The sequence below is a fragment of the Canis lupus genome, chromosome 12 (genome assembly GCF_003254725.2).
Source record: "Canis lupus dingo isolate Sandy chromosome 12, ASM325472v2, whole genome shotgun sequence".
NCBI classification, from domain to species: domain Eukaryota; kingdom Metazoa; phylum Chordata; class Mammalia; order Carnivora; family Canidae; genus Canis; species Canis lupus.
The window spans coordinates 10,400,462-10,420,129 of NC_064254.1; the positions used below are offsets into that span (position 1 = coordinate 10,400,462).

General features: G+C 56.7%; 1 protein-coding gene and 1 long non-coding RNA gene across 13 annotated transcripts in view; one reads left to right on the top strand and one right to left on the bottom strand.

The window, feature by feature from the left end:
* The window catches only part of FOXP4 (forkhead box P4), a 53,532-nt gene extending 41,130 nt beyond the window's left edge, over positions 1–12,402 (top strand). For 6 of the 12 annotated variants that reach the window (XM_025418731.3, XM_049092092.1, XM_025418732.3 and 3 more), the window contains 11 exons: positions 33–246; positions 551–655; positions 1,462–1,549; positions 2,609–2,692; positions 2,784–2,991; positions 3,073–3,149; positions 4,005–4,106; positions 7,588–7,709; positions 9,227–9,293; positions 9,818–9,987; positions 10,445–12,402. In XM_025418731.3, coding sequence (XP_025274516.1) covers positions 33–246; positions 551–655; positions 1,462–1,549; positions 2,609–2,692; positions 2,784–2,991; positions 3,073–3,149; positions 4,005–4,106; positions 7,588–7,709; positions 9,227–9,293; positions 9,818–9,987; positions 10,445–10,592 — 1,385 coding nt within the window. In that variant the 3' untranslated portion in view covers positions 10,593–12,402. The remainder of the gene's footprint in view (positions 1–32; positions 247–550; positions 656–1,461; positions 1,550–2,608; positions 2,693–2,783; positions 2,992–3,072; positions 3,150–4,004; positions 4,107–7,587; positions 7,710–9,226; positions 9,294–9,817; positions 9,988–10,444) is intronic. The other 6 variants (XM_049092095.1, XM_049092100.1, XM_049092097.1 and 3 more) reach the window with 3 other exon arrangements.
* Positions 7,704–9,233, bottom strand: LOC118350421 (uncharacterized). The gene is made up of 3 exons (XR_007401136.1): positions 8,732–9,233; positions 8,557–8,647; positions 7,704–8,349 (listed from the first exon to the last, which is right to left on the bottom strand). It is a non-coding gene; the product is annotated as an uncharacterized LOC118350421 (long non-coding RNA).
* Positions 12,403–19,668: the final 7,266 nt, after the last annotated feature.

The window sequence follows — 19,668 nt, forward strand, 5'->3', positions numbered from 1 at the left end:
CTGCCAGCCTCGCACCACTCTCTCTCCCGCAGCAGCCGTGTGCCCGACGGACCTGCCCCAGCTGTGGAAGGGCGAGGGCGCCCCTGGGCAGCCTGCCGAGGACAGCGTCAAGCAGGAGGGGCTGGACCTCACCGGCTCAGCCACCACCGCTACCTCGTTTGCCGCTCCCCCTAAAGTCTCACCCCCCCTCTCCCACCACACCCTGCCCAATGGACAGCCCACTGTGCTCACACCTCGGAGAGACAGGTGCCTGGGGCCTAGGCTGGGAGAGGGTGCTGCCACCTGGGGCGGGGGGACGGGTAGGCTCTGGACCGGGAGGGATGGCACCTGTGGTGAGGGATTGGATGGGGGGGGGGGGCAGGGAGGTGGAGCTCAGGGCCCTGAAGTTTACCCCTCTCCCAGGGCACACATAATTGTTGTTGGCCTCTGGGAATCCCATATTAGGGAAAGAAATGTCACCAATGGGAGGGCCAGGCCAAGCTATGAGCTGGACCTAGGGCTGTTGGGGTCTTCAGGGTCCCTGACCACTGCCTCCCTCATGCTCTCCTAGCTCCTCCCATGAGGAGACGCCAGGCTCCCACCCCCTCTACGGACATGGAGAGTGTAAGTGGCCAGGCTGTGAGACCCTGTGTGAAGACCTGGGCCAGTTTATCAAGTAGGTGTCACCCTAATTCTCCACTGCACCCCCCCCGAACAAAAACCTTTCCATAGGGCCCATTACCCCCCAGCCTGCCACCTAGCTTGCCCCTTCTTGGGCCTTCAGCCACCAGCTGTCCTGCTGTCCTCACCCCTGGGGTGCCTAGCCTAGCTCCTTCCCTGCCCCCACCAGCTCCCTGATCCCCACCCCCACCCTCTTACCCATCTATATCGAGGGAACCAACAGCCTTCCTAAACCCCATCCCTTCGCTGTCAGAGCCCTGCAGGGTGAGAGTGTAAGAAGCAGGACAGGATGCCCCCACCGCCCTCCCCAGGTTCCCCCAGATTCAGCCAGAGACTGATGGCCTAGTGACAAGCCGGAAGACCGGTGGACAGGCAGGGTGGGAGGCGGCCAGGCGGCTGGCAGCAGGCGGCCAGCTGCCACAGCCGTGCCAGGCTCTGTCACTGACTGATTAACTCCGCTGTCTCCCAGACCCTTGCAGCATCAGGGTCAAACAAATTGTTTTCACGCTTCGTCAGAGGTTTACTTAATTAGTTCATTTGCAATTAGATCTCTCTGTAGCTGGGATTTTAGCAAAGACATCAAAAGGAGGCTGACGAGAAGGCGGAGAAGGCGGCTTCCCGTTGCCCTGTTGCCCTGTTTTTTTTTCCCCCCACCTCTTTCCCTTTGTATCTCTTGGTCTGTCTGCTCTTCAGGCTGTGGGCAGGAGATGGGAGCATGGGATGGGAGCAGAGGATGGGAGGGTGGTGGCAGCAGGCAAAGTCGGGCCAAGTCTCTCTTTTCTGCCCCCTCCTCCCCTGAAGACACCTCAACACAGAGCACGCCCTGGATGACCGGAGCACAGCCCAGTGCCGGGTGCAGATGCAGGTGGTACAGCAGCTGGAGATCCAGGTGCGGCTCTGACCATGTTTGGGAGGGACGTGGGGACCCCCAGATCTCTACCCCCTCAGCACTGACTTTCCAGGAGGGTTTTTGAGGATCTCAGAGATGGGTCATCTTGTGCTTTCTTGCTCCTAAGTGCCATGGTCACAAGGTGATTGCAGTTAGATTCTCAGGAGCAAACCAAGGTTGGGAGTGTATCTGCTGGGAGGCCTGGAAGACCAGCATCCGTATAAAAACAATCAAAATACCAACAGCTAACATGTTGAGCACTTGCTTGGTGATGACTTAAACGCTTTCCCTATATTAACTCAAGGAATCTCTAAACAGCCGAATACAGCAGGTATTATCATCATCCCCATTTTACAGATATGGAAAACTGAGGCCCAGAGAGGTGAAGTGACTTGGCTTCTGGTCACTCAGCCCAGTGGGTGGCAGAGTGGGGATCAGAACCTAGGCAGTCTGGTTCCCGAGTCTATACTACGTAGCACACAGTACTCTGGACAGTCCATCAGGCAGCATGATGGACAACATTTACCCAGTTCTCTGGTACCTAGCAGAGTGCCCTGCCCTGAGAGGGTAGTTGTGAAAGACCTATTGAATTTATGAATGGGGGTGAATGAATCATTCATCTATTCCTGTGTTTCCATTCATTGCGCGAGGACCCTCACACATAAGTGCCACTGAACTTGGGTGTTGTTCAGCCACAGCCTCTGCCTTCGATGGAGAGAAAAGGCATGTGTTGTTAGCAAGGAGGCCCCTGACTTGTAGCTCAGCAGCTTACTGAGCTCGAGCCTGGGATGCACAGTCTGGAGGAGAAGCAGGGAGGGCTTCCCAGAGCAGGCAACCCCAGGCCCTGGCCTTGAGGGTGTGAGGGGGCAGGGCAGAGCTGAGGCCTTCCAGGAGCAGGGGACAAGAGGGAGCCAGGGACTGATAGGCCAGGCTGAGGAGAGCGGTGGGGGGAAGAAGGGTTATCTTGGGTATCTGGGTGGGGAAAGGTGGGATGTAGAGGAGGAGGAGGGTCGGACACCTCCGGGGCTCAGCCCCTGCCCACCTCCCACCTCTCCACAGCTCGCCAAGGAGAGTGAGAGGCTGCAGGCCATGATGGCTCATCTGCACATGCGGCCCTCCGAGCCCAAGCCCTTCAGCCAGCCAGTGAGTGATTCCCCTCTCCCTGCGGCCCTCCCAGGACCCCTGGGACCCCCACCCTTGGCGCCGGTCTCAGCACCCTCCCCATTGCTCACAGCTGAACCCGGTCCCTGGCTCCTCCTCATTCTCCAAGGTGACCGTCTCTGCAGCAGACTCGTTCCCAGATGGTCTCGTGCACCCCCCCACCTCGGCTGCTGCTCCTGTCACCCCCCTTCGGCCCCCTGGCCTCAGCTCTGCCTCCCTGCACAGTGGAGGCCCTGCCCGCCGGAGGAGCAGTGACAAGTTCTGCTCCCCCATCTCCTCAGGTAAGGATTGCCAGGAGGGTCATTTGCCCCCCAAGCTGGACCCCCCATCTGGCTACCTCATCCTCTGCCTATCTCCCCCAGAGCTGGCCCAGAATCATGAATTCTACAAGAATGCCGATGTCAGGCCCCCTTTCACCTACGCCTCCCTCATCCGCCAGGTGAGCATGGAAGGTAGAGTGGGTGGGAAGGGCACACAGGCTGCACCCCCAGCTCAGCGTCCCAGCCTCCGCAAGGGTCCTGGGACCGGAGGAGGCTGGCACATGGCTCTCCTTCCCAGCTTTACACCCTCTCACACAGGTTCCATTTGAGTCTACGCGATGCTCATGCAGACGTGTCTCTGAGGGCATGCGCACTGTTTTTTGCGACCCACACCCACTGTGTCATTCAGCCTCATTCCCATGTACATATGCTCCCAAGAGACTGTTTTCCTATAGACTTATGGTCACTCTCGGTTGCTGCCTCTCTCTCCCCGCCCCCCCCAACCCTCTCATACACACGTGCTTAATGCTCACATCGCATTCATATGAACATACATTTACACAGTTGTCCTCTTGCTCTGATCTCCGTGAACAGGCACACATGTCCTCACACGTATTCCCATACATGCACACATACCCCATCTCATGCTTTGGGTGTGCTTTGCCAAAATCAGGATAAATTGCAAACAGCCCCCACCCTGTGGACATCTCCCTCCTGAGAGTACTGCTTCATGCCCATTCCCGGGCAGGGACTCCTCTGAGGCCAGTTTCTCTTGTGAAGGAATTCATTTGCTCCTCACACAAGTGCAGAGCCCTGGAGACTTGCGTTTCCTCTGGCCTCTGGCTGGGCTGTAAGCAGCCTGCCTGCCTCGGGGCATCGACAATACCCACCAGTCCACTTGTCTACAGGCCTCTGCAGTGGGTGTCCTCTGTTCTCAGGGTGGGAGTCAGGGGCCAGGCAGAAGGGAGAGACCTCAGGCCTGTGACCCTTCAAAGCCCAGACAGAGGGTCCCTCTGCACTTTTCTTGCCCACAGGCCATTCTGGAAACCCCCGACAGGCAGCTGACCCTGAATGAGATCTATAACTGGTTCACCAGGATGTTCGCCTATTTCCGGAGAAACACTGCCACCTGGAAGGTGAGGCCTGCTCCTTCCTCCTTGTCCAGGGGCCCCAGTCACTCTCAGACATTTCCACATCCCTTTGAGACCAAGGCTTCGTAACATTTAGTCCCCTTAGAGGGGTACTGGGCTGCACCATGGGCCCTTCCACCCCATTTCAGCATGGGCTATGGGATGTTCTCTAACTGCCTCTTAATAGCCCCTTCTTTCCAGCCTCTGCTGCCTTCTTTCTGGGAAGAAGTCCTCCTCTTCCCTGGAGTGCTCCCCCATAAGCCCCATGAAGTAGGACCTCAGGGAGCCAGTAATGCCCGAGCATGTCAGGGAGGTCTGGGTTACCCTCTTGAGACCCTAAGGGTCTGGGTACCTTGGCTGAAGGTGCATGTTTGGAAGCTGTGGGGTGCGATGAACAGACACAGGGATGGGCCAAACAAGACCTGTGGACTGTGCTTGGGGACACAACATCAGGCACCCCCACTCTCTCCCCAGCTCTGCCATGACGGCAGGAAGATAATTGTCTCCATCCAATTAGTCATTTCAACACCTTCGGCCATAGATGTTACTCAGGAGACCGCAGGCAGGGAAGGGAGGGACCCTACAAAAATGGGACACGGAGATGTGGACTGGGGCGCTCAGCCGTTTGTTCTCCCATAGCCAAGATGGGAGGGATGTGTGTGTCCGTGTGTCTGTCTGATGGGTGAGAATATTAGGGTTTGTGCAGCAGAGTGGAAAGTGATATTTAAATGGGGGTGGGGGTGGAGGGAAAGTGAAGGGAGTGTTGGCGCCCTGAGGGGAAGGTTAGACACCTGGGAAGGAGTACTTAGCTCAGGACCTTAATTGGATCCCTGGCTCTTGAGTCCCCCTGCTGGCCAGCTCAGAAACTGCAGCAAAACCGGCTACCAGCCGCGCAACGCGGCTGGCTTTCAACAAGTGTCACTGAGGCCCCATCCCCACCACCAGTGCCCGATGGGGTGGAGTCTGCATAGGGCCCCCTCTCCTCTGCCCTGAAATGTGCTAACTGCAGCAGGAGAGACTGCTCCACGGCCCTTCATAATTCCCAAAGCTGGGGAGAGAGGCTTCAAGGCTGGGACAGCTGCTCTGATTGGCTGTGAGTGATGTCATTTCCTGCCAACCACAGTCCTGCCCTCTCCCTGAGCCCGCAGGGCCTTGTTGGGACCACCTGGTCCAGTCTCCAACCCCCAGACCAGATTGCATACCAGGTTTTAAAAAAATGATAGAGTCCTATACAAACATAAAGGATCATTACAATTTTCATCTAATGTTTGTATTCATAATGCAGATTAATCCCCTACCTGTCGGGATGAGAATATAGAGCCTCGCTCCCCATAAGACAGCCTCCTTCTTGGGGGCAGAGTGCCACTCACCCACCTACCCTCCATTCCCGTACTCTCTTAACTGTACCACCCTGCTCTCCTTTTTTGCAATCAGAAAGAGCTAGTGTGGGTGACTTGCACAAACCCCTCAATGACCATCCTGAATCCCCGGTTAGCCGAGCCCCTTTGACCTTCTATGCTACAGTCCATGGTTGCCTGGTAGCCAGGGTCATCCCAGTGGTGTGTCTCTTGCTCCCGGGTGTTCATGTCCACCTCCCCTCACCTCCTATAGGGTCCTGGTTCAACACTAGCTGAATGAGCAGGTGACTTTCCCAGTTGGTGGTGCTCTGCCGCTGCCTCCGCCACTTGGAGCACTGCCTGTGCCCTCCCTCCCTGTGGCACAGCAGATCTAGCTCAGCTTGAGCTCCACTTTGACCTCCAGGATTTTTGCAGCCAAGCTTCATTCACGTTCCTTGGGAAATGTATCCTTGTCTACACCTGACTGTTCACCTTCCACCAACCACCCATTTATCTGCCCCTTGAGGTCCCTCTTCTCAACTCTTCCTCCTCTTGTCCTCCTCCTTTCACCCTTCTGGCCCACACTCCAAGATGCTGTCCACCTCAGACCAGGGCAGCAGGGTCGGGAGCCAGTGTGGGCCGGGCCAGCTGCCATTCATCCAGGGACAGAGCTGCCATCTGCCAAGCCGATGGTCCTCACCAGCCCTCCTCCTGTGTCCATCCCCTCCCAGGGCCCGTGTTGTGGGCCTGTCCTTTTGTTTACGCAGCCCCCGCCAGACCCCTTAAATTGCCGTTAATGTTTCAGCGTAACGAATTAGTCTCTCATCACGAATCAGGCTTCGAAATGAGGGAAAAAAGCCCCGGTGAGGCCATCCTCGGAAATTGGGGTCATTCTCATTTGCAAAGCGGAGGATCGGAGCCCCGTAATGCGGGCAAATTTATTCCGAGGCAGGAGCCCCGGCGTGATTAGGCCCTTTGTAATTATCGCTCCAAGAGATTCCACTCCAGCCGCCCGCCTCCCTCGTGGATTAGCAAGCGAGTCGGAAAAATACACAGGATTTAATTAGAGGCAAATTAAAATTGGTAATGAAATCGGGCCAGTTGCAAGTGGCAAGAGTTGGAAGGGAGAGAGGGAGAGGGGATCTCCAGGGGCACAAGCTGCCCGCCCTGCCCTGCCGGCTTTCTTCCCCGTTTAGAAATGTAAAGAGGAGACAAGGATGGGGACAAGGCGGGGGAGACTGTGGGAGGACAGGTAACAGGGACAGGAATGGCGGGGGTGGGGGGTGGGGCTGAAGCTGAGAGAGGAGAGTACAGGGACAGGACTGAGGGACTTGGCAGGAGTTGGTGGGCCAGGGCCCTCATCTAGGCCCCCTGGAGGGAATGGGGCCAAGCTCCCCCCAACCCGCCCAAGTGTCCTACAATTCAGATGGCCTCAATTCCTAAAGTCACTCCACCAGAAGGAGGTGGGAGCGACAAGGTGACTTCTCTCTTCTTTCCTCTTCCTGCCTCACAGCTACTAAATCCATGCTCTCCTTTCTCCCAGTGTATTTCAACAAGTATGTATGAGAGGCCTGCTGTCTACCTCATGCTCTTAAGCTGTCTCTTCTCAAAGCCATGGCTCCCATACTCCTAGAGGCTGGAGAGGCTTGCAGTGAGAGTTCCTGATTTATTTCCAGAACTTCCAAAGCCTCATAGAAATTTTGCACGCACCTGAGATAACAGGTCCCAGGCTCACTGATGTGCCAGGGCCCAAGTGCAGGCTCATGGCGACCAGGAGCCCCCAAGTGACAGCAACATGTGTCTGATCAGTGCTGCCGGGGGAACCAAATTATTACTACCTAGGTGGTGTTCAGTTGGTAGGCAGAGTTTTCCAAAATATGGCAGGGAGAAGGGGACTGGATCATAAAATGGGTTGTGGCAATGAAGACCCTGACAGACCCTGCAGTCCCTGGGTGGTGGGCAGGAGAGAGGCCTGCCTGCCAGCCCCAACCCCAGCTGGGACTCCTCACTGAGACAGCCCCAGCCTCCCTGGGCCTGGGGAGTGGGACCAGGTGGGACAGGTGGGACAGGTGCTTTGCCCCTTGCACCCACCCGAGCCCGGAGAGGGTGGAGAAACCTGCTCAGAGCATGCACCTTGTCACCACCCCCAGAATGCTGTGCGGCACAATCTCAGCCTGCACAAGTGCTTCGTGCGTGTGGAGAACGTCAAGGGCGCCGTGTGGACTGTGGACGAACGAGAGTATCAGAAGCGGAGGCCGCCAAAGATGACAGGGTATGTGGACTCAGCCCTGAGCAGGGTTACTCACCTGGGGCATGGACTGGGCCACCCACCCCATTTTTCACCAGGACACCCCTGTGTACCCCCGTCCTTCCCACTTCGGAGGTGGGTTGCGGAGAAAAGGGATGCAGAACCCAGGAGAGTGACAGGTGGACGTTTATGTCTTATTCTGTCCCTATGTCTAAATGAGGGAAGGAGCTGGGGGGAGGGGGGGCCTGCCACCAGAGAGACACAGAGACTGAGGGTAGCCATGGCCAGAGCTGGAACACGGGTGGATGCCAGGTAGTATGGCTGTTGGTGAGGTGGCTGCCAGCCCCAGAGCCATACTCCCCTGTCTCCTCACAGGATGAGCTCATCTCTGAGGTCCCCAGGTCCCACCTCTTTGTTTTATAGGGAGAAGAAACCCAGAGAGGGCAAGGGGCTGGGGGGGAGGTCACACAGCAGATTCCTGGCAGAGCTGGGTGTCTGAACTCCCACCTTTTATGTTCTGCTGTAGCAAGCAGCATTTTCATTGGAAACTGAGGAAGTTGGGAGAGGGCGGAAACCTCCCATTGGCTTCCAGGGGTCTCTTACCCACCCCATGTGCTCCTGACGCGCGGCCCTTCTTTGCCTGTGCTGCTTGTCCAGAGGTCTGCTGCGAGGAGAGAAGTCGGACAGTTAGATTGGGTACCTCTGTGGGTGCCGTTTCCCCTCAAAGATCCTCCTGGGAAAAGAGCCTCTCTCTGCCAGGCGATTGGTAGGGGATATATAGGAAGGTGGCCTGGAAAAGGGAAGAAAGCCATCTCCTTCTGAGTGCCCCCTATACACACATACTAGTCACAGCACTGGTATGTCTCTTTACCAACTTGGTCAGAAGACCTGGGTTCCGGTGCACCTCTGCTTCTCACTGGCTGTGTGACCTTGGGCCAGTTCCTTCACCTCTCTTAGATTGTCTGTAAATGGGGAATAAAGGATTAATCATTATGGAAGAGGGGCAGCCTTGAGCCACTGCTTTACAGGACCCAACTCCTACACACCTTCCTGTGCACAAAAGTCTCTGGTGCAGAGCACACAAGGACCTGCTGAATGCGCAGCTGTTAGATGTCCCAAAATTCGGGATGGCAAGATGGTGTGGATGTTACAGATACAGGACTCTTGGGGCTCTAGCTTGGACCCGGTGAACCCTGGAACATCTAGACAGCAGATGTGAAGTAGCGTGATGGAAGACAGGCATGAGGAGGGATCCCCGTTCCCACTTGCCAGCTCCGAGACACTGCACCTGCTCCAGAGCCCCTGAGAGCCCCAGCGCTGGACGCGTGGAGGGGGCTGTCCATATGTGCTGTGCCCTGTCAGCGTGAGGGCTGAGTAAGATGGAGTGCACAGGGACTTGGCAGACAGCACTGACCCTGCTCCAGCCTCCTAGGACCATGAATGGAATGGGCCCTGGCACAGAGCAGGGCCTAGTAAGGCTGAGGGCGTGAAGGAGGAGCAAGTGAATGAATGAACCCAACACAGCCTTCTCTGTCTTCCAGGAGCCCCACCCTGGTGAAGAACATGATCTCGGGCCTCAGTTACGGAGCACTTAATGCCAGCTACCAGGTGAGTGCACCCTGGCCGGAGCCAGCCCCTTGCTTTCCTGCCCCCACACACTGACCTTCACCCCCTGTCCCCCGCCGAGGGCCCATCTGTCAGAGGAGGGCCAGGAGGGTGAAGGCCGCCCTGGGTGGCCCAAACCCCAGCCCTCTGCCCCACCCGACTCAGGGCTCAGCCCCCACCTCTGCTGCTTCAGGCGGTCCAGAGAGCAAGGAGGGTGGTTGGCATAACCAATGGTGTTCCCTGGCTTGTCGTTCTGGGGTCTTCTGTCTCCTGGGAAGGGATAGGGATAGGTTGGGTCCAAGCTCCCAGGAAAGCTGGGAGAAGGCCAGTCAGGGTCATGATCTGGCCTTGCGGGGGGGGGGGGGGGTGTGCTGTGTTGGAAAGGCTAGGCCTGGGCTGGGGAGTCCCTGAGATAGATCTGCTCTCAGGATCAGCACATAGACTCCCTGGAGGTTCTTTGGGGGTGGGGGCAGGGATATACCTGACTGCCTGGAGCCGGCTGACAGGGCCAACCCTGTGCCCTCCAGGCTGCCCTGGCCGAGAGCAGCTTCCCCCTCCTCAACAGCCCTGGCATGCTGAACCCGGGCTCCGCCAGCAGCCTCCTGCCCCTCAGCCACGACGAAGTGGGCGCCCCCGTTGAGCCACTGCCCAGCAATGGCAGCAGCAGCCCCCCTCGCCTCTCCCCGTCCCAGTACAGGTGAGCACATGGCCTGGACCCCCCCAGTGCCCCCCCTAATGCCCCTGCAGGTGGGATCCCCATCTCAAACCCCCACACACACACATACCTGTCTTCCCAGGACTGGTGATCTCTCTCTCTCTCTCCCTCCTTTTTCCTGGCGCCTCTCCCTCTTCTCTCCCTTCTTACTCTCCTCCTCCTCCCCCTTTCATTCCCCTCCTTCCACAATGACATCTTCCTCTTCTCCTTTCCCACTGTTTCATCTCCTCCTGACCAGAGGCAACCTCCGTCCATTCCAGCCTTCCCCTTCCTCAGAGAAAAGCTCCTGGGGAGATCAGACCTAAAATTAAGGCCTCAGTAGCTCAGGGATGAGCTGGGGAGGCGAGCTGGGGACACCCCACTGCACTCTGACCTTCTGGATGTTGGGGGGGGGCAGGGGAAGGCCCCTGGGACACCCACATGATCCCTTCTGTCACAGCCACCAGGTGCAGGTGAAAGAGGAGCCAGCCGAGGCAGAGGAAGACAGGCGGCCAGGCCCGCCCCTGGGCCCCCCCAACCCCAGCACTGCGGGGCCTCCTGAAGACAGGGACCTTGAGGAGGAGCTGCCAGGAGAGGAACTGTCCTAAGGGCCTCTAGGGGCAGGCGGGGCAGGGGTGAGACCCCTCCCTCCGGACCCCAGGCCCCACCTACCCCCACTCCTCAGCCCCGCCCAAACCTCAAGGCACTTCCAGGACTCAGATTGGGGGGCTGGGCCAGCGACTCCCGATGTGACCTGACTGACAGACGCTCGGGGAGGGGGGCAGGGACAGGCCCGCCCCCGAGGGGACACATAACCCCTGGTCTGGGACCGGCAGAGGACACGGAGGGCCCAGACCCTTTCTCAGACCCTCCCCTACATCTGAATACCGCCTCCCCCCAACCACCAGCAGCAGCAGGGCCCTCCTCCCCCACCAGCTCTCCCCTACAGGGCCCCTCAGCGCCATGGAGACCCGCAGGCGGGGCTAAGCCACCCCTCTCCAACCCAGGGCCCCTCGCACCTGGCTCTGGCAGTGTTTTCTGGCCAGAGGCCCCCCACCTTCCTAATTTGTGCTCCCTTCCTCCTCCTTTTCCGTACTGTGAAAAAATCTCCCCGCTGCCCCCAGCTCCCACCCCGGCCCAGGCTGTAGGGCCGGGGGAGCTGAAGTTTCAGACCACCCCCCGCCCCAAGAGCACCAGCCCCCTCAGCTGTGCCCACTGGCAAGCTGCAGCTGGGGCGGGACAAGTTGTGTGCCCTGTGGGGATCTGTGGGAGCAAGGCTGCTTGGCTCCAGCCTCTGCCCTGGACCTAAGACCGAGCCCAGGCTGAGCTGAGCCGCTACCCCCTTCCCTGGGTGCCCCACACTGGGGAGCAGAGGAAGAGGCCCAGGGCCGGCCTCCTCACAGAGAGGTCTGTGCCTGGTGGACTAACGGAGGGAGGGGGCACCGCTGAAGGGAGCCGCCCTGCCCTTGAGGCTGGAGCTGGCGTCACAGGCAACGCTGGTGCCACCCAGGAGCATCCTGCCTCTGTCACAGCAAAGGCCAGGCAGAAACCAGGCTTGAGGGGCAGGTGGCTTCTGTGACCCAACAGGTCACCCCCAGCCTACAGGTCCCCCATTGTAGTTCTCTCTCACCCTCCCTCAGCACCCCTCCCTGACCCCTCTCCACCCCCCAGTTAAACCAATGACCAAAGACCTTTCTTATGCCGGAAGCAAAAACCAAAACTTTTTGTTGGCTTCTTCCTTTGTCGCCTCCCACACCCCTGCTCCTCCTTGCTCCCTACCCTGGCCCCAGGCTGGAAGCCCTCCCTCCACTTAAGTTATTGTTTTAAACCAAAGTTTACAGTGTCTGTTGGTGGCCCAGACCCTCTCTCCACCCTTCCTCCACCCCACCCCGAGGACCCTGGGACTCAGTAGAGGCTGGGGGCTCTGCTCACCCCAACTCTGCTCTTGGCCAGCCTGGAGGAAGGAATGAGGGCAGAGGGAAGGAGATGTGCTGCCCTCAGCATCCCAAGGGGTTCCCATCTCCTCGGGCCGTGGGCCTTGAGCCCGAGTCCCAACCCTGGGCTGCTTCCTGGGGGCTCTGCAGACCCCTCACTAGGACCAAGTCCCCCCATCACGCTGGGAGTGTGGATTCCAGCAAAGGAGCTGGAAAAAAAAAAGTGAGACTCCACAGACCCCCTATGGGGGACCCCAACTTAGGCCGAGGACTGGGTATGTTGGATGCTCATGATACCCCAGGCCAGGCCCCTTTGCTGAGAAGACTCCTTGGACTATTTCCCAAGAACCCCCTCCCCACATACACCCCTTCACAAGCCACCCCTCCTAAGAGGCAGGGGGCCGTCCGCCCCCTCCCCTGTGTACTCCCCACCTGTGTTCTGTTTGACCAGCACAGAAATATTAAACGTCCTCTATTCACCGGGCCCTGCGTGTGTCACCAAGGTGAGGGGGGAAGGACACTAAAGTGGAAAGATGGCTCTGGGGGCCGAGGGCAGCAGGCCTGGTGGACAGCGGGGAACCCTAGGGGCGCTCTCTGGGAATGCGTGAGTGGGCCAGGAAGAGGCCCCGCCAACCTCTCTGCTCCTCCTGCCCGCCTCTTCCACTGTCCTCCACGTTCTCTGGTATTTTCTCCTAACCCAGGTTCTGTGGGTCATTCTGTTTTTTCCCAAAGCCACAATTCCTTCTTGCCGGTCCCGCCCCTCCTCCAAGGGTGTGTTCATCAGATTTCCTTCAGGGATGCGGAGGGTCCCTGCTGCGGGGGTCCCCACCACCTAAGACATCCGCCTGCAGGCCCAGCTGCCCTTCTGGGCGCGTCACCGTCTCCACAGTGGAGAGGGTGCTGCCTGGCTGGGGTGACTGGGGCTGGGGCTGTCGGGTGGGTTGTACCTGCCACTCGGTGTGGTGTCAGTGTCGTACCAGTGGGCTCAGGGTCCGGAAAGGGGTCGCTGTGTTGCTGGGGTAAGGGCACCCTGGACAGTTAGGGGAGGGGAGGGAGGAAGCCTAAGCTGTCAAACCAGAGGCGTGTCCTTCAGGCCCCACCGGTTCCTGGCCCCGCCGACCTCCGTGTCCGGTGCCAACCACCCACCAGTTTCATCCTCCAGGACCTCCAGCCCCTTCCAAACACATCCTCCTCAAGGGTAGGGCCCCCCAGAAAGAATGTGTGTACTTGGGGGGAAGCAGGGAGGTCAAAGGGAGGGTGTGGAGAAGGCAACCCAGTTGGAATCCCTTACCCTTCTGGCAAATCACCAAACTGCTGGAACTTTCCAAAAAACACATTGAGTGATGGTGGGGAGTGGGATAGGAAAGAGGGCAAGATCTGGAAATAGTGTTTGCTGACTTCTCAGAACTGTCTTGTCCCTTCCTGCTGCTTTCCACCACGATCTGTTACCTTCTTCATCTCTCTGCCTCACCCCTGTCCATGCCACCGTCTCCCCCTGCCCTAATCCTCTGGACACTTGCACAGAGTCTGGGGTGAATCCCTGTTCCTCCTCAGGGCATCTCAGAGGGTCTAGCCCGGTCAGGCCAAGGGACCTCTGCGTGGAGTCTGAGTTACCACCACCCCCAAGCCTCCACCCACAGGCTGGCCCGCCAGGCAGTGTATAAAGAAGTAGCACTGCTGTGTGCTGTCGCCTGGCCCTCCCTGCCCTATGTGGAGCTGTCGGCCCTGCCGGGAGAACCAGCTGCATGTCATCCCTGTGGACAGCGGCATCCCCCGTGATGTAATAAAACAATTACTTAGAATTTCACTGCAGCCACTTCCCCTCTGGGACCCACCAGCCCCCTTCGAAGCCCCAGAGAATCCAGAGGTGTCTGCTGCCAAGCTCCCAGCTCCCTTACTCTACCCTGGGCGAAGAAGGTTTCTGGTCTACAGACCGGTCCTTCCTGCACCAGAGATGACAACCAGCCTCACCGTCATGACAGTCCTCCCAGGGGTCTAACTTCAGCTTCTCTTGCTTCAACTAGAGTTTTGTTTTTAGTTTTTGGGTTTAATTCTTTCCCTAGAGATACAGCAAATGTCTGGTCAGTGCACTTGGACATGGCGTGAGGATCTGTCTCGGGCTTTGACTGAGGAGGAGAGGGGTCTTGCAATATAGGCAACAGGAGTCTGCTGTGGGCCACCGCCTGCACAAGGCTTACAACTCCATAATTCATTTTCTCGATGATTTCATAGGTTTCCTTGGAGCCCCCCCTCCACTGCCGTTACCTTTTCCCAATAAGAACCAAGCCCCCCTAAGGCCCCTGGGCATGCTAGCTGTCAAGAGGTTTTGCCTACTGTCTTGTCCCTCCTTCCTACTGCGCGTCTGGGTGATGGGTGCAGGTTGGGTTCGTGCTGGCTGGCAGTTTATCCTGGTCTTAGCATTTCTGCCCTGACGGGGAGAGGGAGGCTCTCCGCGGAACCGGTCCTCCAGCTGGCAGGAAGAGGGCTACTCCAAGCCGCATATTTGGGCGGGTGAGAAGGTAGCAGTGTGGGCTCTGCAGGGGGCACAAGTGCCCCCTTCCCCTCACTTCGGAAAGCTCTTCCCTCCCTCTACCATGAACTGGCCACCCCTGCCCAAGGTCTTTTGCTAACGGCCAGCAGAGGGCGCTTTAGACAAAGCGGCCCTTGGGCTCCTCCTCTGGGCACACGGGCGGTCAGAGGAGGGGAGGGGAGGGGAGGGGAGGGGAGGGGAGGGGAGGGGAGGGGAGGGGAGGGGAGGGGGGCGGGGAGGCGGGGCTCAACCTCCGGTGAGAACTACAACACCTCAACCGCTCTGGCTGTTTGGGGGCTTCCCGGACCTCTCCAACTCGGCGACCTGAACAGAAATGGGAGAAGGCAGGAGAAACGCTGAAGATCTAGAAAGAAGTGGTCTCGGAAGCCTAGTACCGGGCAGATGGGCTCAATAAAGGTGTTTAGTGGTATTACTAACCCTTAACGAGCTCTCATTTTGTACCAGACACAATTCTAGACACTTTTATCTTTCTTGGGATCCTCACAACAGCTCTGAGCCAAATACCATCATTATCCCCATTTTACAGATGAGGAAAATGAGGCACAGGAATCCAAGAGGCTAACAGATAAAGCCTTAAGAATGAGGAACCTGTGGTTTAAGGTGGGGAAAGGGAAGAGGAAGCTCAGTGGCTTAGTTTCAGCGTCTTAGGGACACTATTTTCCTTGGCTCCCCCCTTCCACCCCTTCTTGGAGACTTTCAATGAGGAAACTGAGGTAAGAGCACCTGGGAGCCAGGGGCTAGGCCCTGGCTTCATAGTTCCGCAGCTGCCACTCTTCTCCCAGCAGAATGAGGTAAGTCGGGGCTCGGAATAGTCGCTGTGGGACAGAGGGAACTGGAGAAAGCAGGCTGGAACACCCTATAAAAATAAGCAACCGTGGGCCTTCTGATGGAGCAGAGCGTCAGAGCAGTGAAGACAAAGAGGCCCTTGTCCAAGGTGGGGAATTCACAACGACCACACACAAGCGTACACCTGAGCATGTGCACAGACACACACGGCACACACACGTGCTGCCCGCTACTCAGGCTGTTTATGCCCAGAGGCCTCTTCCATCTTGAAAGCCTGCAATTAGCCCGTGGACACCCAGGGCAGGGACACACAGCACATGGCAGTCACAGAGACATCCCATCACACGGGCCCAGGACCTCTCCACACCTGCAGTCTGCCTCCACCTCAGATCAAAAGTTTAGAAAAACAGCCCCTCCCAAGAAGGTGGTCATGCTGGCAGCCTAGGCTGAAAGGCCCTCTGTCCTGGCCAGGAGGGGCCGCAGCCAGGGTGTGGAGGGTGAGGGGCCGAGTTAGTAGGGTGGAGGGGGGTCCAGAGGTGGGTTGGACATTCTGGGGAGCTTCTGGCCCAGACTAGGAGGCTTCCACACCCACTAGGGCTCAGTGCCCCTCCTGCTCTCGGACCTGGAGCTCAGATCATCTACATCAGGCCACTGCCTAGGCCTAAGAATGGGCCAAGTGTAGGGGTATAAGGGTGAGCGGACGCCAGAGAACTACAGGACAAGTCTCTGTTCTCAGAGAGCTGGTTCTCTGGCTGAGAAACTGATAGAGATGGGCCTGGTGCTACAAGGAAGAAAACTCAGGCCCTGCAGGAGTCAGCCTAACAAAGATCCAAATCCTACCTCTGCTACTTGCCAGTTCTAGGGCTTTGGGAAACTTCTTGACCCCTCTGGACTTCTGTTTCCTCATCTATAGACTGGGTGGGATTATCATCTTGGCTTCTTGAAAAGAATAATGATATATTCTAAGAGTGGTGCATAGGGGCACCTGGATGGCTCAGTGGTTGAGCATTTGCCTTCGGCTCAGGTAGTGATCCCGGGGTCCTGGGATGGAGTCCCACACTGGGCTTCCCTCAGGGAGCCTGCTCTTCTCCCTCTGCCTATGTGTCTGCCTCTCTCTGTGTGTCTTTCATGAGTAAATAAATAAATAAAAAAATTTTAAGTGGTGCATATTAGGCCCACAGCACATAATAGCTGTTAAGAAAATGTAGTCTTTGGATGCCAATGACCATAGGGGGCACAAAGGACCAGACTGCTCCTGGAGGACTCCTTGGAGGAGAGGCTGGAGCTGGGGAGGCGAAATGCATGGGAAGAGGAGAGACTTTTTAGGTTTGTTCCAAAACCACATGCTTGGCTTTTGGAGGTGTTCAGAGCAGGCCTCTTGGAGAAAATGAGGCTGCTGAGGAGCCCGGAAGGAAAGATAAGACAGGGAGAGCTTGCCCAGTGGGGATCTAAGTGAGCAATGGCAGGGCTGGGAGCGGTTAGGATGCTTGTGGTAGGGGGGCGGACCCAAGGGGCCATGGTACTGGGAGATGACACTGGAAAAGTGGGAGCCAGGTTGGGGGTTGCCCACAGGCCAAGCTTGTGGGGTCCAAGGCAGGTGCATGAGGCAGCGAGCCTGGGAAGAGGTGAGAGCAAGGCAGTGATAGATCGATGTCAGGTTTGGAGGAGAAGGAGGTATGGGGAGAGCAGGCTGGCTGAAATGTTGGTGCTGTGAGGGTCACTCAGGTGGCTGCCTGTGTTGTCAGATGGCAAGTGACGAGGTCCCAAATGGGGAGGGTGCTTTGGGTAATGATGTCAGGAGGCTTGTGAAACAACATTAAAGTTGAAGATGGAATTGGGTTGCTGCATGAGAGAAGAGAGGTGCAGAATGGCCTCACCTGGTATATCTGAAAAGTCTGATCAAAGTGTGGTACATTTTCACATTGGAATATTATATAGCACAGAAAGGGAATGCATAAGAGCTGCTTGCATCCATGGGGTACAAAGTAAGCAGAAGAGAGAGAGTACTGCCGTTTACATAATGCTTGAAAACAAAGATAATAATGCCATATATCATGTTAGGGCACATAGGCGTGTAGCAAACAGTTAAATAATTTGTAGGACCAAGAGAACTAATCCAGGTCACTGCCTTTTTAGGGAGGGTGGGGGATGCAATGGGATGGGGTGCTCAGGGGGCTTCAAGCATACTGATAATAACTCAATTTTGAGCTGGAGTGGGGGCACAGGAGTCCATCCTCTTGCTCCCTGTATCTTTTGTTCAGCTAGAAGATTTTATTTAAAAACAAACAAAAAGGGGCACCTTGGTGGCTCAGTCGGTTAAGTGTCTACCTTCAGCTCAGGTCATGATCCCAGGGTCCTGGGATTGAACGCCTCCTTATCAGGCTCCTTGCTCAGCGGGGAGTCTGTTCCTCCCTCTCCCTCTGCCCACCCCTGCTTGTGCTTGTTCTCTCTCTCTCAAATAAATAAATAAAATCTTAAACAAATAAAGACTGATTGCAAGATTTGGGTCCTGGGCCACAGAACTCTCATCATTGCAACCCCTCTGGGCTAAGATAGGGCCAAGAAAGAAGTCAAATGCTGGGCTTTCCAAAGCAGGTGGGACTTTGTGCTGCCCCCATGCAGAGGGTCTGGGGAGAGAGACAGAGAAAGAGAGAGAGAGAGAGAGAGAGAGAGACCTTCCTGGCTGGGGCACATCTGGGCTCACATCTGGCTCTAGGGCAAGAGGCACAGCTGTGAAAGAAGGTAGACATGGTCAAGGGGCAAGGAGGAAGAGCCAGGAAGGAGGGCAGTCCTCAGGCAGTGATGGGGCTCCAGGGTCCATGGTTGGCAGGCCTGAGAGACCTCCGACCACCTACCACCATGGGCTTGGCAATGGGAGGCCTCTGACACCCTAGGACAGCAGTTTCCAAGGACAGGGATGAACTAAGGAGTCAGTGTGTGGAGTGGAGATGGAGGCAGAGGTGTGGTCTCTTTTAAAGGAGTTTAGTAGCAAGGGGAGAGAGGGGACCCCCAGAGGCACAGAGGAGGGGGACATGGCATGGAATGCCAAGAAAAGGTTTTCTTACTGACTTGCTCAACTGTAATGATTTTGTGTATTGTTAAGTATTTTTAAGCAGGGGAGACGGCAGAAAAAGATCAAACCGTATACTCCCCAGTGTATGTGTGTGAGAGCACACCCTCCCTCCTCCACCAGACTCCGTGATTCTCAGTCTCCTTCCTCATTACTCATTAGCTCCCCCAGGACCCAGGCCCAGCTGCTCAGGAAGACCGGAGAGTCTGGAAACAGTCATGAGACTTATGTCCGGGGCAAGGAGTGGAGTGGGAGTCCCATCCTATCCCATTCCAGAACAGAGGCCTGGGTCTGGTCCTGGCCCGATGACACTCAAGAGGAGAAGGGGAGACTGGGCACACAGTGGGCCAGGGAGGCTCTGACACACACACTACAAGGAGGGAGTCCTGAGGTGAATGGGAGAAAGGGAGCAGGACAGAGGGAGGAGTGGGGCTGGGCAGCCATTGGAGTGAGGCCTCCCACCTACTTCAGCCCTCCCCCCCATCGCGCTCACCACCCCCACCCAGCTGCCATTCACTCCCCTTTCTCTTCTCTCACCATCTAACACCTTCTTTATCCCTGCTTGCTTCCGGCTTCCCAAAGAACACTTGGCTGTGATTGACTGTTCCCAGACATCCTTTCCCTACAAGCTGCTCTGGTCTCATGCTCACCATCACCCCAGGCTTGAACCAGGCCCAGCTGGGCTTCTTGATGTTGCCTCCATGCCAGAGAGTCACCCCAAACTGGCCCACTTATCCTCCACTACCAGAGCAAACACAGTGGAGCGACAAATCTTTACTGAGCCCCATTATGCCCAGGGCTGGGTGCTAAAAGCATAGCTAGGCATGGATCCTGCCCTCGGGGGGCTGACACAGCTCTGATACATGGAGCAGTAAAATAAGAAATCAAGATAAGGCACCATGCAAAAGAGCATATTCTCCTCTGGCCGGCAGCAAATTCTTGGTATAGGGACAGTCTTTCTGTTTTGTTTGTTTTGTTTTAAAGATTTTTTTTTTAAGATTTTATTTATTTATTCATGAGAGACAGAGAGAGAGAGGCAGAGACAGAGGCAGAGGGAGAAGCAGGCTCCTCACAGGGAGCCCGATGCAGGACTTGATCCCGGAACTCCAGGAGCCCTGAGCCAAAGGCAGATGCTCAACCACTGAGCCACCCAGGAACCCCAAGATGGTTCCTTTTATAACACTTTCAAGGAGTTCAATTGTTAAAAAGATCTTACAAAATTGTTATTAATATGGTAACAACAAAGCCAGCAGCATAGACAGATAATGAAGCCCAGCTATAAAGTCAATCATTCAGACATCGGACGTTTATTGAGAACTTACCAAGCTAGGCCCTGAAGTACC